This window comes from Scaptodrosophila lebanonensis, unplaced genomic scaffold (genome assembly GCF_003285725.1).
Source record: "Scaptodrosophila lebanonensis strain 11010-0011.00,11010-0021.00 unplaced genomic scaffold, SlebRS2 tig00000072-arrow-pilon, whole genome shotgun sequence".
NCBI lineage: Eukaryota > Metazoa > Arthropoda > Insecta > Diptera > Drosophilidae > Scaptodrosophila > Scaptodrosophila lebanonensis.
This window is the reverse complement of record NW_022060558.1, coordinates 2,335,896-2,360,918: the sequence shown is the minus strand read 5'-3', so window position 1 is coordinate 2,360,918 and position 25,023 is coordinate 2,335,896. Positions and strand designations below refer to the sequence as shown.

Sequence of the window (25,023 nt, the reverse complement as noted above, 5' to 3'; positions counted from 1 at the left end):
TGCATTTGAATTATAGCTTGACCATCAAAAAATGTGCCTTCGACTCTATATATAAGATAAGATATAAGAAGTACTCGTTAATAGGAAATTAATGCTTTGGTATTTAAATTTACACGGAAAAGGTTGAGTTGGCTCTTTTAAGTTCCTTCTTCTAGTCGCTGAGTGTACGAGTATGAATGAATGCTGTACACACATATGTTTATGTATGTGGTCGTGAGATGTTACGAAATCAAAGCCGCCCAAGTGATAAGACACCAGCACAACAAGCTGAGGCCAAAGTGCACCAGTCAGCCAGTCAGGCAGTCAGACAGTCAGACCATCACGCTAATCACGTCAAATACATGAACTGACAGTGAGGCAGAGAGACAGAAGGAGAGACACACAAACACACACACAGACAGATCAACCATCCAAAGCTGTTTTGACTTTGATGTGTTGAGCCGTCGACGTGGTGTCGCGGTTTCGAGTCGTTTGGCATTAAATGCAGCACATTAAAGCGGCAGGAGCGACAGTCAACACTGTTGACGCGTCTGACAAGCGTTGAGTCAATTACATGGTAATAAACTAATGGCCCCACAGCTGCAGCATCCACATTCAACACTTGGCCCCCTCGACGTGACATGCTCGTTAATTTTAACACTTGTTGAACTTTTGCCAAACGCCTCCAAATCTCTACATTAATTGGTAGTATGCGACTCGTATACTACAAGTATATGTACCAAGTACGTGTATAGTTGTCCAATCGCTTTATTTATCTTTTTTAAGCCAGCACACACTTATTGATATTTAGCTGATAGTTGGAGCCGGGCGGACAGGTGCCATGCACAGGGCGATCCTTGATGCAGCGATTCTGCTCCTCAGAAAAGCCAGTGGGGCAGCTGTTTGCCATAACACAGGCCATCAGGGCCGTAAAAATCAAAACAAACCAGCAAAAGTTCATTTTAAATATCTAAAATGTAGAAACAAAATTAGTCTCAATATCGAGGGTATCATTCGAAAACTCGGCTACGATTTGTTCACAAGCTTATACAAGTATATAAAAGTTTCAAAGGATTTTTGTTGCTCTGTAAATTACATTCGAGTAGAATTTAGACAAAGAAACATGTAATTTTCAAACCCATAATGCATTTTACATGAAGAGCAGTCAAATACTATTCCAAATATTTTATTTTTATTTGAACAATTTAACTAAAACTCTATTGGTAAGCCACCAAGTATTTATTTTAATTTTTGTTAATCCACGCTCAACACTCACCGAAGTTGATTTTGAAATGCAACTGTTTGTTGCATTGCAATACCTTTGGCGCTTTTATAGACAACGGCAGCAATGCCTGGCTTATCGCTTTTATTTATGCAATCGCAGAATTTTCAACTGAAAATATGCCATTTAATAGTTTTGTTTATGAGGTCAGTGTAGGCTGATAGTGAAAACAGCAGCAAATAGCAAAACAGTTCACTGATTAGGAAAGAACGACTGATGCGCTTTGACATTCGTCGAGCGGCCATGAAAACACACATCTGTTTGTTTTTATTATTAATCAGATCTTTATTCAGTTCAAGTCACCATATGTCTCGCCTTAAATCTTTCTAACGTGAGTAGACACACTTGTTAACATTGATTCTGTAGGTGGATCCGGCTGGGCATTCGCCTCTGATGGTGCGCTCGGCTGTGCAGAGACGGTTGCTGTCGACCTTGAAGGGGGCTGGGCAGTTGCCAGCTGAAACGACGACGGCGAAGATCGCAAAGATCAGGACAGAGAACCAGGAGAAGTTCATGGTGGATGTTTGCTAAAACGAAAGACAATACAAATTTGTAAAAAACTAAACTACTGGAATAGAATTAATTGTTAATAAATTAATGAATAAATTGAAAATTTTTTACATACACAAAGAAGTAAAGCATAGTTAGTAAACCGTAAAAAATATAAAAAGATTCATTTTTTTTTATTTGAATCACAAGCCGTAGCTTCAGAGGAGAAGGCAATATCGGATTCAAAAATTCGTATATTCAAATTTTCTTGTGCCTTGCAATCCATGCCAGGTTTTCGTATTTAATATGAATTTTATACGCAAAATAAAAAAGGAAGTGGAATTTCAAAGAAGGTACCTATCTTTGTAGAACCGTCTTGACTAAATATTTTTTTGGTCTCCAATAAATAAAACACCCAATATATAAATTTATTTAAATAAATGTAGGAGTATAATTTTAACTTTGTAAGATAAATTTCTCTATTTATAACAGCAAAAACAAGAAATTTTGAATGAATTTTATCTGAAGATCTAATAATTTCTTTCTTATTAGACCACTTTCACATAAATCTTTAGCAATATTTCGCGATATTTTTTTTAGCTAACTGATTGTTTTGTTATTTGTCGTTATCCTTCAATTCATTTTTATTCAGCTAAACCTCTTTTATTCAGCTTCACTTCCACACACTTACTTCTTGTTTTTGATGAGCACTTGTCAAAACTAAACGTTTTTCGGCAGCTGGCAGCGTCTTTTATAGTTCTGGCAAATGTATATCAGGGCTTATCAAACGGGAGTCAAACCTTTGACACAATTAGTGACACTTTCACTGAGTGCTTCAATAGATAAGGTTTCGAAAAATTTGAGCAGAATTTCGACAAAAACCAGTTGACACAAGTGTCTGTCTACGGCTGAGCTCGGCTTATCAACACAAAGCCGTACGAGTACTCGTGTGTGCGTGCAAGGAATTTTGGGTAGCAATACAAGAGTCGAGTCAAAAAGAAAAAACCAATTTGCCGGACTGCCAATGTTGAATGAACAAAGGCATTTACATGGCTTTTAAAAGCATTCCCATTGAGCACGAATAAGCGCCGAAGTAGGCGTGAAAATTTGCGCCGATTGCCAACCAGTCAGCTAGCCATCCAGCCAGCCAGCCAGTCAGCCAGCCAGCCAGTTCAAAATTCCAATGCAAGCGGGACCAAATGTGTCGAAAATCGCAACGGGACACAAGTTACGCAGGTTGCCAGGCTGAATGCTTTTCGGGCATCCAGGTTGCCGGGTTGCCAGGTTGAACATTTCTGGCGGTCAGAGAATCAAAGGCTCTTGCCACGCTTTGCTGTTGTTGTTGTTGTTGCACATTGTCCGATCCGAACAATGGAGCTGTCGCTTGTCACGCGCACAATGCGACGTCGTCGCATATGTCATTCAAATACAATTACGCCTACAATTTGGAACAGTTTGGACAGTTTCGGCAGTTGCTGTTGCTGTTGCCGTTGCCGTTACCGTTGCTGCCATGGCCAAGATAGGAGACATAACGAGGAGCATTTTCACTTGTGTGTCGTTTGTAATTCATTGTGGGGGCGCATAAATCAAATGGCTAAAGAGCCATAAAGTTTCATTGTCAGCCATTGGAATAGAGTTCAATATTTGTATCTTATACTATAGTTTGATTTTGATATACGACAAACAGTTTTTTTTCTTTATTTTTCGGTTGCGTTTTTGTTCGCAACCAAACACGCACTGGCAAACGTACGTCATAATTCACTCAACACACTTCAAGTCATTCACAATGCCTGCTTGATGTTTGCCTACACTATTCTCCATATGTATACTGACAAGCTTAATTTTTGGTTAATATGTTACCATCGATTTGTCACTGGAGTTTTTAAAGCGCATACTCAGCTCTTGTTATTGATTATGCAGCTGGAAATTGTCCAATCTTCAATGGCTCTGAACTGCACTTGTGGCGAAAAGGAGCTCCGGTATCCAGATTTCTAGTTGACTGCAGAGTCCAACTATAGAAGATCCAATGCTGCACCTTGATCTAAATTAGGAGACCGTTCCAGATAAACAAGCACGCCAGTCGTTACAACGAGCGATTTAGACCTCACCACAGCAGACTAGCTAGGCACCTTCCAGATGATCATCTTTTCAGATGCCTAAAGAGAAGACAACCGACGAATGTTCCAATCTCACATCATTGAGTAAATCTTACAATTTGCATTCTTTTTCTTATTAACATATTTTCAGTCATTAATTCTCATTAATCCTCGCGCGGGAGTGCTCGAGGTAGGCTATTTATATTTGCTAACATGTATTGTTAAGGTGCTAAACCTGTACGGGTTCGATGCTTATATTAAACAAAAATAAAAATAAAAAAATTAAAAATAAAATAATAAAAATACAATTAATAAAAATGTAATTAATTCTATTTATATTTAAATAATTTTCTTGTCGCTTTCATTATAAATTTGACAAATGAAGAATAGGAACTAATTAAAAGTTTTTTTTTTTGTTTTAGTTAATTATGTATTGCTTCAAATAGGGGCACCTGCATATAAAATGATTCATTATTAAGATTATAAATTATTGTTCGTAATAAAATGGTTCCATTTTCCAGCTTCAAGATATGTGTCATCTGTTTTCAAAAATATACTTTCACATTTTATATGAATGTCATTTTCTCGACGTACTTTTAAATAAATAGTACAAGTATAATAGAAGGTAAATTGATATATAAATATTAAAATCCCTCTATTTTTCTTTAAATGTCAATAAATTGTGGCTTTCCTACCCAATTAAGAAAACATAAAAAACTTAATAAAAACCATTAATATTAAAATGTATAAATTGTAGGCCATGTAAATCATCAATATATAGAATGTTTATAAATTGTCATTTAAAAAACGTACTTCAAAAATGAACAAACCATAATCAAATAAACATACATGTTTACATTTTTAAAACAATACTTTGATATGAAACAAACAAGAAAAGGGTTCCGAGTATTCCTTTAAGAAACGGCCCTAACAAGCTATAATTGGAACTCATTTTTTGGTCCAGCGGAAAACCATATGTTTTTGAATATACTTAAATAGTTATATTATCAAAAACATCAAAAAACTAAGTTTTTATTGAAACCTGAAACTAAGCTAAAACTATTAAGCCAATCGATAGCTATAAAAAGCAGGAGAACCCTCTCTTAATGAAGCTCATTAAGTGCGAAGACACAAAACTTTTGATGTATAGTGTAAAACGAAGGCGTTCTTGGGTTCGGATTTGGCACTTTGGCTAGCCTGTACGGGTACTACTCGTACTTCAATTCCTCACTCGCTTGGTCGCTCACTCACTCAGCCGCTTGGTCATGCTCATGCCGTTGCCGTTGCCGTTGTTTTGAATTATTGATGGGCGTATTAAGAAGATTAATGTGATGAGCCGCAGCTCAGCAGAAACAGCAGCAGCAGCAGCAGCAGCAGCGACTGAGACGGAGACGGCGCTGCGTTTTGTCGTCTCGTCATCGTCGTTGCTCATGTTAATGTCTTCATTGTCGGCTTTAAGCTTCGACTCCTATGGGTCTTTACCTTTACCGTTAGTTGTTGTCGTCGTGGTTGTTGCTGTTGCAGTAGTGGTTGTTGTTTTTGTTGTTGTTATTGTTTTTAGCATTACATGTATGTACATGGACACCTTTTTTATATTGTGCCCAGCATTTTGTATTAGGATTGGCTTCGATTGAACGCCACACACACACACACACACACACGCAAACAGGAACAAAACAGCAATAACGTCCATCACTGGCATTTTTAGGGTCGTTGTCGATTGGTCATTTGGTCGCCAGGTCGCTGGCCATAAACGCTGCGCGTCTATAAGCCATTTTTCTTATAGCCTGCACATAAGTTTTAAGCTTAGTGTAATTTATTTTTATGGCCATGTAGCTGACGTAAAGATTGCAAATACATAGTTGGTATGCTCCATGTTGGTGTCATAGTTGCAAATCAAAGTGTACCTAAAAGGAAGGAGTCGAGAGTTGCCACGTTTATATTTGATGCATTTGAAAATCCGAGAAAAGGACACTTTTCGCTTGAGAGTTGGAGTTTAAAGGAAATAAATATTTAAGGGCAGCACCTTAAAGTATCGAAAATATTATTAAATATCTTGTTAGACGTGCAATTCTCTTTAACTTTTTTAATATAATTTGATTACCCATTCAAGGCAATATTTTAAAATATTATAAAAATATAACAATTTAAAAAATAAACTTAAATAAAGCAAAACTCCAGTACTAAGTAAGTAAAGAGTCAAGTATCCTCACGGATAATTACATTTATATCACCTAATTTTTTTAAAACATTGTACGATTTCTAGTATCTAATTAAAATCAAATATTAAAGCATATTAAAATAAAAATTATTTGCCATTTCCTTTAACACATATACTTATATCATCATTTTCAGAGTAAAAGAAATACAAATTTTTTTTAAATTACCATTAATACGATTAATGTTTGTTGCACGCGTCAAAGACACATACACTGCTCGTCACTTTATTAATTATTGAATTCACATAATTTCCGTTTAATTATATTGTATCTTAAATATAATCTACTTCGGTAGCTGACTATTTAAAATTATTAATATTATTATTATTATTATTTTTTTTTTTTTTTTTGACTGCAACTTGCTTAAAAATAACGTGTTTTTTTTTGTGCCACTAGAATAAGAAAAAATCTTTTCAGCTATGAAAGCCTAAGTAGGAGAATTCAATTCAAATTACAGTAATATCTAATAAACACCTACGCCCCGGTGGGGGTATATTATTTTAAAGCCAAGTGTGGTATGTATCTAGCAATATAAAAAGAACAAGAGAGAGCGCTACAGTCGAGCAAGCCCGACAGTTCATTCAACTGTTAAAAATCTCATAAATATATTGAGAAAATAATGACTTATCCGCATGTACTTATCTTTAACCTTTATTGTTATCTCTATTAGCTTACATTCTTAGCCTTACAGCAATCATTAGCCCTCCAGTGTGAATAATATTAAACCTTCGACTGAACATATCTGAAAAGTTTGTGCTTGACAATATTTACAAAGTTGCAGAATGTCAACTGCTGGCTCGCCATTATCCCACGCTGATTCGGCAATTGCCGAAAAACAAAATGAAAATCCTTCATTTTTATGCCATTGATCATTGCGTTACATTTGCTGTGGCAGCGGTTTTGTGGCAACCTCAGGCATTGACTTTGGCGAAATTGTGGCACAACATGCAGCGCTCATCAGTAATACAGTTCCATTGCCACATGCCCATGGCCAGCCACCCACAGAGCGCACCGCAGTTGGTGGACCGGCGGCATTGCCTGCCAAACCAGAACCCAAACCCGAACTCAAACTGTAAGCCAAAGCCAGACCCAGAGCAATGTTGTTTTTATTGCTGCCGCAATGTTTTAACTTTTGTGATGCCACCACTATCGCCAGCGCCACCGCCACCGCCACTGCCGCTACCACTGCCACTGCCACTGCGGCTCCCAATACCATCGCCCCAGCCCAATCCAGAGCCCGGTTGCATGTTGCTGCTGCTATTACTGCAGCATTTAACCACTCAGGCAACCACAGCACGGCATAGTAAAACGTGCTGAGTTTTCGTAATTAGTGCACAAGAGTGCAACATGGGCCACGTGCAGCGACAGCACTAGCAGCAGCAGCAGCAGCAGCAACAACTTATGCACCCCTCAGTAACCGCACGTTTATGTTGGAGCTGCCGCTAAGGATTGGGCCTTTGAGTGTGACATGACTCTGTTTACTGCCGTAAGTATCAACATGTGAGTGTACGAGTGTGTATAGTAAGTGTGCTGTTTTAAGTAAGTTGTTAGTTGCTTGTATGTGCGACTGGCAAGTTAGCGCCTTCTGGCTTGCCAATCGCTTTAAGCTTTAAGAAGCAACTTGCTTAATTCCTTAGCACTTGAACTTGCCACATTTTACGCGACTGCAGTAAATCTCAACGTCATTTTGGTGCAAATTTATGGCACATACTTGTAGTTATACGACAAGTTCTTGATTAACTTTCCATAAGAACAAAAACAAAATATGAATACTAATACTAATAAAAGCATGTCAAAAGTGTATTGCTTAGACAGCAGCTATAATAACAATGAAGGATAAAATCAGTTACCCACTTTAAAACTGTACCTATTTAAAAAACGTTGTGTTAAATGAAATAAACATTTTGAAGTATTTTTTGCAGTTTCAATTTGCAAATAAATTTTTAAAAAAGCTGGAATGGAAAATTTAAAATTAAAAATACACAAATATTTAAATTTAAAGGGGTAAAGCATGTGATACTATACATTACTCCAAAAACTTGGAGAAATTTTAGACAATGCAAAGGAATTGGTTTAAAAATCTGTAATCGGACCTTACATCAAATTTTTAAACAAGGTGATAAACCTGTATGCAGCCGAAGCCGAAGCCGATTAAAAAGGCGCATATATGTATATATGTATGTATTCGTATAAAATATGTATACCTGTTGGTAAAATTAATCAATAATAATAAATTATAATAAATATTTAATAATTAAAATTAATCACAATTAATAAATATTGTTCCTTTGCCAGTTATTTGGAAATTAAAAAAGTTCTGCATCGAATGAGCTAAAATGGAGTTTTGGGCAAACTAAAAGCCTAAAACCTCTATTAAGCAACCTCTATATAACAACAGACATGTGAACACAAAATTAACCAATAAGCCCCAGATTTGTTAAGGAACCCAAGCCATCCTAAAACAAAATGAATTAATGCTTTAAAAAAGGACGAGTGGGGTACGTTAGGTACACAATACTGATATTTATACTTTAACAAGTTCTTACCAATTTAACATGAATAAATGCTATATTGAAATGCCTAAATATTTATGAAGCTTTAATAATTTCTAAGCCTTTTTTGTATATGCTAAAAAAGTTGAATGAAAATTAAATAAATTAAAATTAAAATAAACAATGGTACTATACAACTAGCAGAGACAAATAGTCAGCAGACAAGAATGCTAGCTGGCCGTTTGGCAAATAAAATTCCCCACCGAGTCGAAATATTTATTAGTTATTGTTGTTATTTCTTCAGGCTTTGCTTTTCTTTAGTTTTATTTAGTATAAGTTCTGTATTTTTGTCCTTTTTTTCGCTTTGACAGCTCGGCTTAGCAATAAAATAAATAAATAAAATAAAAAATAAATATTTGTGTAATTTTGGAACAAGTTTTTATTAAATTGAATAATGCGCAAATGCTTATCTATTTGGGGATAGTTATTGTTGAAATATTTGGAATTATAAGCAACATAAATGTCAGTTAATTTGAATTTGCACTAAGCAACCCTGTCATACTAAGTTTGATATATATTGTAATCTATCGATAAGATGCGCGTCGATTGTATGTGAAAATCGCGCGCAGTTCGCCTTATGAATTCAACCAATAAACACCTACGTTCCTTTCATTCAAACTAATAAACTGCCAACAGTGGTTATGGGCCCAGGTACAGTTACACACGGTGAATGAAAGGCTTCGGTGAAACTGGTGTTTTTAAACAAGTTAATTTAGCGTCCGATACGTCCGGCTAAATAATACAGAAAATTAATTCTTGGTGTGTCCAAAGTTAATTCGGTGTTAAACAATAAAGAATAAAAATTAATTCTTGGTGTGTCCAAAGTTAATACGGTGTTGTTAGTTAAAAAAAAAAAAAAAAAAATTGCAAAAATGGCAAGCAATTTGTACGCAATTGAGAAGTTAGACGAAAATAACTATGACGTATGGTGTGTGCAAATGCGTGGCGTGTTAATTCACTCAGAGTTATGGAAAATCGCAAGTGGCGAAGATGAAAAGACATTGGAAAATAGAGTGATATGGCAAAAGGCAGACGAGAAAGCACTCGCGTCAATAATTTTATCTGTGAAACCAACACAATTAAATTATATAAAGCATTGTAAAACGTCGGCGCAGGCATGGAATAAACTAAAAGAAATATATGAGCCAAAAGGGCCAGCTCGAAAAGTGTTGTTGTATAAAAGTTTAGTAAACCTTCGTTTAACAGAGAACACGTGTGTCGTGCAGTATTTAAATGAGTTTTCAAGCGTAGTAGATAAATTAAATGAAGTCGGAATTTCGCTAAGTGACGAAATTGTTGTAATTATTCTATTATCGAGTTTACCAAAATCTTACGAGAATTTTGTAATTGCAATTGAAACAAGAGATGAACTTCCAAATTACATTAACTTGCGAAATAAATTACTGGAAGAAGCAAATCGTAGAAACCAAGCAACAATAGATAAACGGTCAAACGGTGAACAACAAGCGTACATGATAAAAGGGAATAGCAAATCTGTCCTTGAAAATGACCAACGGAAAAAGAACGGTAAATGTTTTGTGTGTGGCAAAATCGGTCACTATGCAGCAGTGTGTCGGCAGCGGCCGAGCAACGTAAAAAACGAAAAAGAAAAGAATGTGCATAAGCAAAAAAACGAAAGATCGTTTTTGGGTGTATCAGCAGCTAACGTCAATTTATTTTGTGGTGATTATCCGTGTATTCGCGAGGGTTGGTTAGTTGATAGTGGTGCTAGTTGCCATATGGCAAACGATCGTGATTTATTCACAAATTACACTGGAACAAAACAAAAAGTGGTTGTTGCGGGTGATCAAATGTTGAATGCAATCGGAATTGGTACGGTGCATATAAAAACTAATAAATCGGAATTTAACCTTAAAAATGTTTTACACATACCGGAGTTGCAAACAAATTTTTTCTCAGTGGCTAAAGGTGCTGAAAATGGACTACAAGTAATTTTTTATAATAAATGTGCGATTTTAAAAATAATCGATGAAAACTTTGTTATAGCGGTGGCAAATAAACAAAATGGTTTATATTTTTTCAAAAATATCTACAATTCGGTGAATTTAGCAGCGAATAAAATCATGGTGAAATGGCATAATCGATTCGGACATATTAATACACAAAGTCTAAATAAACTTGCGTCAAATGAAACGGTGTATGGAATGGAAAAGCTACAAGCAAAAGAAAACTTTAAATGTGTATCATGTATGAAAAGTAAAATTTGTTCTCAGCCATTCGAAGAATCAAAATATCGCGCTAATAATTTGTTAGAGATAATACACTCAGATGTGTGTGGACCTTTTAACGTAAAGTCAATTGGTGGATCGCAATATTTTTTGACATTTATTGACGATAAATCCAGATATGCTACGGTGTTTTTTATAAAAAATAAAAGTGAAGTATTTGAGCATTTTAAATCATACAAATATGAGGTAGAAAAGCAAACTGGCTATAAAATAAAAGCACTCAGAAGTGACAATGGTGGAGAATATGTGAGCAAAGATTTTAGTGAATTTTTGCGTGCCCAAGGTATAAAAAGACAACTTACAGTGCCTCATACTCCCCAACAAAATGGTGTTTCCGAGCGGTACAATCGAACAATTGTAGAAATGGCTAGGTCAATGATGATACATGCAGGATTAGAAGAAAAGTTTTGGGCTGAAGCAATTAATTGTGCAGCATATATTAAAAATCGGTCTTCAACAAAAGCGTTAGAAAATACTACACCTTTTGAAATGTGGTATGGTCGGAAACCAGGGGTGAAACATTTTAGAACTTTCGGATGTTTAGCAATTGGGCTAGATAAGACGCAGAAAGGGAAATTCAAGGCCAGGGGCAAAGAATACATATTTATGGGGTATAGCAGTCAAGTAAAGGGATATAGGTTATATGATCCAGAACTAAACACGGTGGTAATAAAGCGAGATGTAAAGTTTGATGAAGATTTATTTATGGGAAACAAAAATAACATTGATTTTTCTTACATAATTGGGCGAGAAAATGGGTCAGAAATTATGGAAAAACCACCACGCACTCCCTCCCCACAAACAGACTATGAAGATGCTGAAGAGTTTATCCAGTCGGATGAAGAAGATGAAACTCCATCAGAAGAAGATTCACAGAATGAAGACCAGGATGATACAATGGTAGATGCAAGCAACCAGGGCATCGACACTCCAAGGTATGGTCCAGGGCGACCACGTATCATTCGAACTGGCACAAGCGGTAGACCGGCAAAGCAAAAGCACAGGCTTAATGTCATACAGGAAATAGATGAGGTACAAATACCTACAAATTGTAAATCGGCGATGACTTGCAACGAATCGGATAAATGGAGGAAAGCAATGCAACAAGAATATAATTCACTAAAAGAGAACCAAACGTGGTCACTGGTGGACCTTCCTCCTGGCAAGAGAGCTATAGGCAGCAAATGGGTGTACAGTTTAAAAAGAGCACCTAACGGCAACATCGATCGATATAAGGCAAGACTAGTTGCAAAAGGTTGCAGCCAGCAATATGGAATCAACTACGAAGAGACCTATTCACCTGTTGTACGTTATGCGACAATACGCATGGTATTTGCTCTGGCGGCGGAACTAAAATTACATCTGCATCAAATGGATGTATGTACAGCTTATTTAAACGGTGAGCTGAGCGACGAAATCTATATGAAACAACCGGAGATGTTCATAAGCAAAGAATATCCAAATAAAGTAGCAAAACTAAATAAAACTATCTACGGGTTAAAGCAGTCTGGCAGAGAATGGAACGCGAAATTGGATGCGGTTCTTAAAGAATATGGATGTGTTCCATGTACCAGCGAGCCATGCTTGTATACGAAAATGGTGAACAACAGATTAAACATTATTGCAGTCTACGTGGACGATATACTAATCGCAAGTACAAGCAAAGAAGACATGAAGAGCATCAAAAGCTACATTGGTAAAAAGTTTAAGTCCATCGACAAAGGGAAAGTAGATAACTTTCTGGGATTTGATGTTGAGCGCATTGGAGAAACTGGAGAGATGTTTGTGAGCCAAACAAAATACATTGAAGAGTTGTTGCAACAATACCATATGCAGAACTGTAGAGCAGCAGCAACACCACTAGAACCAGGATACCAGATAAAAGCTCCTTTAGACGACTCAAAACTGGTGGATGCGACGAAGTATCAGGCGTTAATTGGCAGCCTGATGTATATAGCGATATCCACGCGACCCGACATACTGCACTCGGTATGCAAGCTATCCCAGATGAACAAAAATCCAACTGTCGAGCACGAAGTAGGAGCAAAACACGTTCTTCGTTATTTGTCAAGCACGAAGAACATGAAGTTACATTACCATTTGACAGGAAGACCCATGGAAGGCCACGCTGATGCAGATTGGGGTGGTAATTTGATTGATCGTAAATCTTTCACAGGTTATATGTTTTTCCTTGCTGGAGCGGCTTTTTCGTGGGAGTCACATAAACAAACGACTGTGGCTCTAAGTACTACTGAAGCGGAGTACATGGCGTTGGCAGCAGCGGCTAAAGAGGCGGTGTATCTCAGACGTCTTTTGAATGAGCTCAACTGTTTCCAAACCGATCAACCGATATGTGTATATGGCGACAATCTCAGCGCGCAACACTTGGCCAAGAATCACATGTACCACGCAAGAAGCAAGCACATCGACATACGATACCATTTCATCAGAGAATTAGTTAATAACAATGAAATTATTTTAAAGTATGTTGATACAACAAATATGATAGCAGATATTTGTACTAAAAATTTAAGTAAGCAAAAACATATGAAGTTGTTAAACATGACAGGCTTAAAGTAACATTTTTGTTGAGATGAGGTGTTGAAATATTTGGAATTATAAGCAACATAAATGTCAGTTAATTTGAATTTGCACTAAGCAACCCTGTCATACTAAGTTTGATATATATTGTAATCTATCGATAAGATGCGCGTCGATTGTATGTGAAAATCGCGCGCAGTTCGCCTTATGAATTCAACCAATAAACACCTACGTTCCTTTCATTCAAACTAATAAACTGCCAACAGTTATTGTTGAAGCACACTTATGTATGCTTTACTTTATTTACCAACATATGACTGCTATAATTAAGCTGTGTACTTGTACTTTCTGAAATGATTGAATTGCATTGTGAAAATTCACATTGTATTAAAGTTATTCTCCAGTTATTAAAATATTTTCCAATTAAGTATTGTTTCACTATAAGTAGCAGGGTAATTGCCTCTATCACAACCTGTTCTCTTACAAACGGCAATTACTTTCTCGAATAATAATAATGCAAGCCTTTGAGCTGCAAATGTTTATTTGTGAGGCACCCTTTATTTTCTTCCACAGCATGTGCGATATGAACCAAGAAGCATAACAGAATTGTAGTTTTGAATATCGTATATAAATAGTATGTGCAACAATTTGAACATATACAAAATCGAAAGGGAACTAAAATTAGATCGAGTCTGAATTAGTGTAGAATGTATTCGGATTGAATATTTCAAACCAATGTATGTAGATTACGTGTGCAAAGGTTGGTTTATGTAGCTTTTGAAATGTGGACAGCATTGACAAAATTCTGAAGCAAGGAAAGGGGGAGGAAAATCATAACAATTAAATAAACTCGTATAGACTAGGGACTAGGAGCGACTACATACCAAGTTTGGTTATGGTATGCTTAACCGTTTCCGAAATCCAGGCGTTCATCCAGACACACACACGGGCAGACTGACGGACATGTCTAGTTCGATTTCTCCCGTCATGCTGATTCAGAATATATATATATTTTATGGGGTCGGGTTTGCACAAACCTAATATACCATTTTTACCCTACTGGTACAGGGTATAATAAAGCCAAATTTAGCTAAAGGGAAAACGCCACTATGGGCAGCACTGAGTACCAACAACCATGCAACCATGCAACCGTGCAACCAAGCGACTTTGTCTGACATTGGCAGCTTACAGCTGCTGCTGCTGCTGCAAGCCCGCCCCTGCACTTTGCTGCTGTCGCGTTAATTTTACTGATTATGACACACCAGAAAACTTTTGGCCATTAAAAAAGATTCGTTTTAATGAGTTTTGCACATTACATGACCGGCCAACGGGTGGGTGGTTGTTCGCGATCTCGTTTCGCGTCCCCCACACAACCACCACCACCACCACCACCAGTACCAGCAGCAGCAGCAGCAACGGTAGCGACAAGGTTGCCTGTTGACCCGTTGTTTTATCGAACTGTAAAAACTGTCACTATTTATCTGCTTGGCATTGCAGCGGCGATAAAAACTTTAAGCTGGCGCGACATTTGGCGTACTCCAAAAAAAAGGAAAGAAAAAAAGAAAAACAAAAGAGGACGTACAACACAATTTCAATGGGCAGCAAAAATCTGCATTTTAGTGCAATTAACATTTTGGGCCACATGCGACTGGAGAAGAAAGGCAGAGGACGTGCATTGTGCTGTCTCCCAGAGGCTTCACACAGCGCATAAGGATGGCCAAACGAGAGCGCCGACTATCAGGTGCATAAATCAAAGTAAGGCACTGGCATTGCTTCACCTCAGTCCTTGCGTAAATAAAGTAATTGTCAATGTGCTCTTCATATTAACGCGCTGCAATACCCTACGGGTAAAGGAGAACAGACATGAGTGTGGCCATACTGAGACTGTTCATATACTTGTATATGTATATATATTTTTTTTTATCGACAACATTGAACTCATGTTTTAAAATAACAATTAATAAAAATTATTCTAATATGCAATACATAAACCTGAGCGGATTACAATCAAAATATGCCAAACACGCTCCTTCGCTAAGCAAGCCCCCTACACACGAATTTCTTCGATTCTTTGAAATATTCGTAGTTATTAGAGGTGTTTGCTTTAAATTTTAGTTTTCTACGTTTTGTTATTTTTATTTGCATCCACGACTGTATTCTTTTCCGCATCAATTCGTTCCTGTTTACTCGCTGAAATCTTATGTAAATGATGTTCGCGAGCTCCATTCGCCTCGTTCGGTGGCAAATGCATTTTTTCTGACGAACAAGTTCGACAAACAAATTTGCGTGTGGATGGCATGCTCAAAATATCAGCAGTTTAAAAAAAATTAGGCTACTTATTAAGCTCCAGACTATAGTTACTGCAAACTAAGCAATAGCAAAAATATAGGAGTTTTGAAGCATGAAATATATCTTAAATGTTATTTCGACTAATGTACATAACCACATATCTAATTAAGTCAAGAAAATAACAACTTGATTACTGAACAGGGCCTCAGATTTCTCACGATCTAACACATTTTCTTGGACTCAATTGAGAGCAGGTTATCCAATGGTCGCAGTGACTTGACTTATGCGTACCCACTTGTTTTTTTTTCCTCGGTCTCCCTGCCGCATTGCACACTGGCGACAGCACTCGAGGGATTTGTCTTGCGCTGGCGGTATCCTTTTATGGCTGTTTGCAACAACTGCAGCACTTAATTTCTGGGCCAACACCCAGCTGCTTTTTGTGAGTAAATATATGCTTGACTTTTACCTTTGCAGTTGCCACTTGCCACATTTGGAGTACTTAACGGGCAACTGCACTTGATTAATGCATTATTAAGCAGTCGAAAATTGATGTTGCAGACAGGCGCTACCAAATCACTTGTATCACTAATTGAAAGAGGCACGAACAGAACAATTAAAATGAGCCAGCACAACTTTCTCGCTCCACTCAACTCTGTGTAGGTCTTCCTTTCCTTCCATCTTTGTGTACATAAGACGATCGATCCATTGATTGACAGCTGTCCGAGCGATAAAAGTAGAAACTGACGGGCCGCCAATTGCATGTGATTTCGTTTGTCCCTGTCTGTGTGTCTGTCTCTCTGTCTGTCTGTCTGTCTGATTCCTTCTTTTTTCATCGTTATGCAGATGAAACTGTGGAATTGCTCATTTTCGCACCGGAGTGAAGAAAACGGAGTTTGGGTCTTGTTATCCCAAATTTTGGAACTGCGATGTGTAATTTCAATATTTCACAATAAATCGAACGCCAACGCTTCGACTTTCTCCGGTATCGCATAACGGTTTGAGAATTTGCAATGTGCCTGTCAGTCACAAATGCCAGACACATGGTTGGACTCTCCAATGCCTCCAATAACAGTGCCATCCTTCTACTCCTGAACGCGCATGAGTTCGCTCGTTGGCGGCCCATGAAAAATGCATGTGACAAAAAAACAAAAACAAAAGCAATGATGGCAAAGCAGAAAGTATATACATATTGTACTTATATATTTTATATAGGAAAAAAAGTGGGCGAAGAAACTGCTGACCGATTTCTCCCTATATGGACTTGTTTACTGTTTATGTTTATTAGTGCAGTCTGCCGATCACGATGATGATAATGATAATGATGTTGCACACGCCAACGCCAACTGTGCATCGCAAAATGTTGGCACTGCGGCTTCAAAGTGAAATTAAGTCATTTCGTGTATTGTTGCAGCGTGATAATTGAGTTGCTCTTGATAAAAATGCCTACAAAAAAACTATTCGCGTTAATGGGTAAACAATAGTAAGTAGACAATCGTTGGATCGTGTGACTCTTCGGAGGCAGACCTAACACGCAAACGTAATGGATGCTAAATAGAATTGGTATTTTATTATATTTAAAAGCTCAAGTTATTTCATTTTATGTATCAAACCACATATTCGTTAAAAAATTAAATTGAATTCAAATGTGAATATTTTAACTCTTTTGGCCGTACCCTTTCCGTCGGCAATTTCTTTAACTTTTTGTTTATTTTTATTGATTTGCTATTTAGGTGACTTTATTGACATTTGAAAGTCAAGAAATTCCACTCCACATTAGATTTAGTTAGATAGTTTTAGTTACAATTTTTCAAAAAATATTGTCTGTTCTGCTTCGTCGTGAATCTGTCTTCTGCGAGGCGCATTTGCGTATTTGGGAAGAAGATAAAGTCATTTCCAACACAATTTTACTCCCAAAATTTTAATAATTGCACAAAAAACTCAACTTACTCTTCCATTTTTCATAACCATATCGAGGAATATTTCAATCATTTGTAAAGTTGTGGATGTATATCCAAAATTAAACACACCTACCTACCTAATTGTTAACAATCCTAAACAATGGCGCAAATATGCAAATGCGAGTAGAAGTGATCGCTTCAGTGCATAAAGACATGTAGATTGATATCAGTTCATTGTTCAATTAAGTTAATTATTAATAAAATGTTAAGTGCCTGGTTTCTACATGTCAATTATCAACAATTAGAACAACTATTATATTTAAGAACACCCTGCAACTAAAAACATAACACTTGCATATTATTGGGAACAATTTTTCTTAATTAATGCATTCAGCACTCTTTATTTGTATTTATGAGAAAACATATTCATTACAAATATTCATGGTTTTTAACCAGATGTTGCGCCATATCAACAAAAGCTTACAAGTTGGAAAAATGATTGTTTTGTTATATATAGTAGTACTATTTAGTTGTCTTCAGTTGTATTTCTATTAGCATCTTATACAGTATAAGAAAAAAAAACGATTTAAATTCTAATTTACTTATTTTAAATACCAATATAAACTTTTGCTTTTACTTAAAGCCCCTTATTTAATTTGATCGAAGCCCTCAATATTCTTGAAGTTGTTGCCGCGAGGGAAAATGTTGATTACGCTCAAATACACATTGTTAAAACGTAGAGCTGCCTGTTATTCAAATATTCGAACCTAACGTGTCGCATGTCTAGAGCCTGTCCAAGAAGAAGAGTATTATTATGGATAAGCTTCTATATCTATGCCTATCGGAGCGCTTGGTGGGAGGAAAATATTTAAGAGGAGCTCCTTCTCTACTATAGCACGATCATAACTGGCCTTTATTAGCCTAAATTTCCGAAAAGCCACCACAACTTGAGGCATTGAGATCCATAATCTGTTCACAAAAAAAAGAGTATAGGAAAGGAAATCATGAAAGTAGAGCTCCTTCTCTGCCACCGTTCTTACTATGGTTTATAATGCACCAAAGGAGGCCATTATTAGCCTTAGTCTTTGAGTAGCCAGCTCAACCCCATCCCCCTTTATCTTTTGTTATTTCCATTCAATATTAAATGTAACCATGTTCTTCTTTAATAATGAACCAATAGTCCCTTTGTACTAAGCTACTATGCTAATGAGCTTATTCCAGCAACAGGGCAAGCAAGCAACGTTCTGGTTCACTTAAATTGTGGGATTTATTCTATTTTCCTGTCAACCCGGACTAACCTCCTAACAACACTACTTTGGCCTATTTGTGGTCGCTTTGGCGCATTTGCATTGGAGCCACAACGTTGTTGACCCAGAGCACGAGCCCGCAACATGTTAAACATTTGTAAAATTTCATTTGCGGCTTTTGTTGGCTTTCAACGACAGCAACTGACAACAGCAACAGCAAGAGCAGCAGCAGCAGCAGCAACAACGACAATAAGCGACACAAGTCGCTTGTAAGACTAAGCCATGACATGCCAATGGCACTCGGCACATATCACAGCTAATTGGCAAGGTGCACACGATATACTTACAAACATACGTATATAGTATACCCCGATTGAGTGGCGTTAAGTAATCGCCGACTAAGTCAAGCAATGCGATTTGCGATATGCGCTTTACGAGTACTTGTATTTTAGCTCGGGGGCATCAATTTAGCATAGATTTATGTGCCTCATATAATCAATAATTACAACAATCATGAGAAAACGCTAATTTCCACGCCGAGGCAATTAATTGAAATGAAAACGCCCGCCGGCTAATGGTCGCCATATAAGAGTAGATGCGTGTTGTGAGACCCCATTCCCTTCTTCCGACATCTATATCGGGCAATGCTTTGACTTTGCTTAACACGGTCCCGTGTTTGTTCGTGGTTTGCTGCTGCCTTGCACTCCAGTTAATTAATGCGTACAATTTAATAAAAGCATAAACGATATATTTTGTCGCCTACGCATACGCCCCTGAAAATAATCGCACACTGGGACTGGGATGATTCTCTAGGGAGTCAACCTTACCTTTATCTAAAGGAGAAAGCTTGAAGGGGAATTGAAGAAAAACAATTCATTTTTGTATGAGCGTGTCAACAACAAAGAACAATAATTTGCTTAAAAGCCTGACTCAGAAAAATATAAATTTTTAGCTTGATTTTTTATGATATTTTTTGAATATATTTTTTTATTGAATTTTTGTCTATGTACACTACTACCTTGAACCAACATAACAACAACTGTAGCCATAACATCCTTGATGGCTGACATACCAAGAACATGAAGCAAAATATTCACTAGGTCGACTTAATTGTACAAAAACACAAAAATAAAACTGTGTTGAAATAACCAAAGCACCAAGTTTGAAACTTTTTTGAAAAACTTCACTCGAGCCCTGTCTTTTGGTAAATAAATAAAATGTTTATATAATATCTGTATTACTGGGCTTCTTTAGTGTTTCATACAAGTAAGTAGTTTGACAAAATGTTTACACTGTGCAATGGCTCTGGAAAAAAGCACGCCAAACTGAACAAGCAATAAAATTAATCAAATAATTACGCTAAGCATGGCACAGGCAGCAAGAAAACAAGACATGGAATACTTAGAGAGAGAAAAAATGCTTTTGACTTATCAGCTCCCATAAACGAGACATTAAAAATGGTCAAGAAAATGAGCAAATAGCCGGCAAGAAACCCGGCCCAGACCATGACTACTTGTATTTCCAGCCGACTGTGGTTTTTGTTTTCACTTGAACGCAGCCAGGCATTTATCATTTTTAATCGAATGCGGAAACAATGGAGCGCGTCTAAGTGGAGCATTGAATGTGGGTTGGCTTGTTAGGTGGGTCGATGGGCAACTCTGGAGCGCCCAACCAAGATGAAGAAGAAGTCACATATACAGTTGCTTAGTGCTCCAACGAAATGTGTAATAATTTCTTTTAATTGTGCCATACGTGACCATGGAGTTACGTATTTGCACACACGTTAGTTACAAGGTAGCTATTCACATACTCTGAAACACTTGTTTGTAGGCGAGAACATATTTGGATTTTCTATAATTCATCCTAGAATATTTATCTTAGGTCTTCTGATCTGCAATAGCTGAAACGAATTGGAGGCTCTTAGCAGAAAAAGAAGTGGTTTATCACTTGAGAGTTGATCTAAGAAGCAATATTCAATTGTATTTTTGTGATTGAATGGGGCGCAGAAAATTCCTTTATAAAGGCTTGCAAATCCAAATCCAGTCTCGAATTAGACTATCTCTAACAATATTTATTAAAAATAAAACAAATAAAAGAAACTAAAATAGCATAAGCTACTAAAATATATAGGAACATGTGACACTGAAAAGGCAGCTTCGATGTGTTCAGATACATCCTCAAAAGGGAAGCGTTAAATAACGTTATACGGAAACGCACTATATGATCTAGTTTTAATTTAATCCCTGCATATTGATAATATAAAACGAAATATATGACAGTATATGACATTCTATAATACATATTATTCACAATTATTCTCAGATTCGGTTCAACTAAATCAAGAAATGTAAAGCTTGGTCATAACATAAGCAGAGACTGGTTCGTTGCATTCAATGAGAACTGCATAGAAAGGCGATGCTTTTATAGCGCATTCAAATGTCGGCATTTGCAGTAACTGCAGCAACAAAAACAACAACAACAACAACAACACTCAGACGACCGTTTTCCTTATGCTTTTATAGCCAATGAACGCAAACCTAATGAAGCAGAAAATTACTTTATGTGCTCGTGGCAGCGCCAATAGATGGCGCTCTCTCCACTATTGCTGCGCGCTGCCATTCGCGCTGCACAAACACGCCTATCAACATCAGAAAGAAATAATCGCCGCTGGTGGCTGCTGTTGTTGTTGTTGTTGCTCCTGTTGTCTTTGTTGTTGTTGTTGTTGTTATTGCTGCAGCAGTTGCTGCGAGTGCACAAAAAATAATTTGCTTTAAATTGTTTTTAAATGCGAGCAATTGAAATTTATGCAAACCAAATAACCGAACAAAACTGCGATAATCTGAGACGCAGTCGTAGCGCCGTCGACGCTGTCGTCATCATCATCAATTTAGCCAACAATCGGCGACGGCGACGACAACGACGACTTACCGGCGCCGTCTGCGCTTGCGTCTGCGTCTGGGTTTGGAGCGCGCTTTTGCGCATGCGCAAATGTCCTTGTGTGCTATTTCGAGTTGATTTTTTAACATAATAATTTTTGTGAAAAGAAAAACGACAAGAAAACGGCTTAAATTGTGCGCTGTTTTGCCCGCCTGCGCCTGTCTGTTTTAGCCCATTCGAGTTGTCGCTTAATACGGCATGAAATGTCAATTGGGCTGCTAGCTGCTTGGCTGGCTGGCTGGCTGGTTGGCTGGCTGACGGTCTTTACTGTCTGACATGGACTAGCAATCTCGGCAACCTGCAAAGCCCAAAACTCACATAATCAAATTCAAAACAAATTTGTGCGCTGGCTTGTACAAACAATTCTCAGTACATGCGAAAAGCGTTAGCCGATTGTAACAAACAGTGAACCAGAGAACAGAGTAACAACAACAGAAACAGAAACAGAAAAAGCAACAAGGCTCGTATTCACAAACTGGTTTAAAGTTATTGTCCATCTTTTGATTTCTTTGGTTGTCGACTGACGGCGTCGACGATGTCGTCGTCTGGTTGGTGGCACTTCACTTGCTGTCTTTATTGTTGTTATTGGAGTTCATGTTGTTGTTGTTGCTGTTTCAGTTGGGTAGCTCGCTGTTGACTCTTATTGGCTTTTTGGCTCGGTGATTAGTAGGTCAGAGTTTTTCATTTCCAATTGGATGTGTTGCAAGCGAAACAGCAAAAACGCACAAGCGCACACAATCTCGGTTACATGAACAAGTGTACAAGTGTGCGTTGGCCATATTAGGAAAGGGTACAGCAACTTAAACAAACATTGACTGTATGAACAAGGTAATAAGAACTGGTCAGAACTCAAGCGCTAGTGCCTGTGTCAAAAGCAGTAACAACAGCAACAGCCACAACAACAGCCAACTTTGATTTGTTTCAAGTGTTCTGTGAATTGTGGGAAAGTGTAGAGTCAAGGCAGTCGATTGGCCAACAAAAATGCACACACAAACATACCTTGATTAACAAAAGCTTTGTACAACGACTGCCAAATTAAACAAGCATGTATGCTGCTGATAACAATTAGAAAGATCCCAAAAAAGTGCAATCAAGCATTCATTTGAAAATCCACGTGGCTCTTATAAAATTCGCTGTGTGAAGGAAATCTTCTGCTTTTGTTTAATATAAGATATATTCTGTTTTTACAATGATGTTAAAAAATGTAACAAAATATTTATAAATATATATAAAAAGCTTCATTTATATTTGAAGGACATTTTATGGCAGCATAAAAGAGAGAGTATGGCATATGACCCCCTAGTTGAAACTTGTATCCAACAAATAATAGTTTGTGCCTCTAATGCAGCCGCATTCAGGGATAGAGGTATCGTTTTGAGTTTTGGAAGGTCTTCTCATTTGAATATTTTTCTCCTGTCAATAACTTTTTTAGGTCCATAGTTCAATGAGGAGCCCCAAGCCTTGACGAATCGCTAAAAAACCGATGTGGAAATCGTTTTAGGAAAGGACTATTTTTATCCGTAGAAATGCACTATCAGCAGAATCTCACAGGTAAACTCTATGAAGGTTACGCCGTTAAGTCATCAAGATTGAAATCATTTGGGGAATTGCTTTATTCGTGTGAATTATACATCTTGCCAAATAGCTTATGTAGGAGGAAGCAAGGAAGCACAACTTTCACATCTGGGCTGGTTATATCTAGTACACCATAAGTATATCGGTTAATAGTGCAAAAACGTTAGACGCCCCTCTATGATATGCAAAACGCATGCTTCGAAGAACTTTATCAGGCACTTGTTCTCTAAATGAGCGATCATTATACATATTTCTCAGTGACAGTTATTGTGATCGACCTACAGCCAGTTCTTGTACGATTAAACGTTATCTCGCTATTGAGTAACACACAACTCAATGGCGAAGCAAGTTTGTTACCTCGCCGAAGGCAAAACTTCCGATGAGAAAGCAAGAAAAACAAGAAATAGAAATATCAAAACAGAAAATCGTGCCAAAATGTGGGGGTGGCGCTTCATGTGCGGCAAGTTTCGGTGGTGGCCTCCAATGCCACAAAAATTCGCACGAGTATTTAACACCAAGCAAACAGCAATAACAATGGCATCAAGCTCGAAAATAAAATAACAATAAAAAGCAAATAATAACAACCGACTGACAATCAATTTGAAATTGAAACGCTTTTTTATGTTGCAGCGGGCATGTAGGTGTTTGCCGAACTGGCTGTTTGTGTGCGTAGGCCACTTTATGCCAACTCTTGTCCGCTTAACTGGCTGTCTGGCTTACTCCGAACTGACTGCCGCTTTGGCCAAGTTAAATTGCGCTTATTATCTGCAATTACAGCCAGAAACCGAAAACGACATTCGTGCAGCTCCCAGCTCCCAGCCACCAGCCACCCGCGCAATTCTCGCGCCGCTCTCTGCTTGACGCCTGACATCTAAATATAGACGCTACAATAATTTAATAGAAATTTTAATTCATCAAATGAAATTTTTGTCAATTTTTCATTTGATTGAATTTTAATGAGCGTAGCTGCACGTTCACTTCGACATCAAAGTCTAACAAATTTGTTAGCATTTATTATCCAGCTGGAAAAAAAGCAACTTACTAAACGAAATTGCTTTTAAATCGGTCACGGGATTAATTTGAGTGAATTAAACAAAAATGTATCTATTATGTCAGCAATTGTAATTACGTCATAGTGAGGGACATTAGTAACTGATAAAAAAAAGTATTTGGTGAACAATTTCCGAAACATCTTTATATGAATATGAAAAACATGTTGGCGTAATTTCCAAAATTTTGACTTTTGACTGGTTTAATCTATCGCCTTCAATCACCAGAAGTTTGGCAAACTTCAGTCCGAATTCCGGGATCAAAAACACGCTGTGGCGTTGTTCAAGACCTCTTTTCTTAAATCAGAGAGATCTTTCAAAAAAGGTCGCCTTAGTGCAGAGAACCTACTCCTGCTCTGCTCCTCTTCCTCCAAAAATTTAGTAACGTTTAAGAAAATATGAAACCCATTATTGAAATTATTTCTGATGACGCTAAAAATATTTAAAATAGTTTAATTTTATTGAAACATAATTGTTCCCTTAAATAAAATAAATATAAATTACTTTTTAATATGATTTCATATTCTCTGTGACTCTTATTAATACTCGTATTACAAAGATGAACAAAAATGTAAGCTGCTATTGTAAATAAATGGGTATTTAAAAGAAGCATGCTACAAA

The 25,023-nt window shown here is 37.3% G+C and overlaps 2 protein-coding genes across 2 annotated transcripts; both read right to left on the bottom strand.

Annotated features, from left to right (window-relative positions):
• Positions 1–729: 729 nt before the first annotated feature.
• Positions 730–1,277, bottom strand: LOC115625273. The gene is made up of 2 exons (XM_030520276.1): positions 1,256–1,277; positions 730–949 (listed from the first exon to the last, which is right to left on the bottom strand). Exon 2 carries the CDS (start codon positions 938–940, stop codon positions 761–763), a length of 180 nt encoding a protein of 59 aa, XP_030376136.1. The 5' UTR covers positions 941–949; positions 1,256–1,277; the 3' UTR covers positions 730–760.
• A 244-nt stretch (positions 1,278–1,521) lies between these two features.
• LOC115625540 lies at positions 1,522–2,455 on the bottom strand. Its single transcript, XM_030520616.1, has 2 exons — positions 2,442–2,455; positions 1,522–1,788 (listed from the first exon to the last, which is right to left on the bottom strand). Exon 2 carries the CDS (start codon positions 1,774–1,776, stop codon positions 1,588–1,590), a length of 189 nt encoding a protein of 62 aa, XP_030376476.1. The 5' UTR covers positions 1,777–1,788; positions 2,442–2,455; the 3' UTR covers positions 1,522–1,587.
• Between the last annotated feature and the right edge of the window lie 22,568 nt (positions 2,456–25,023).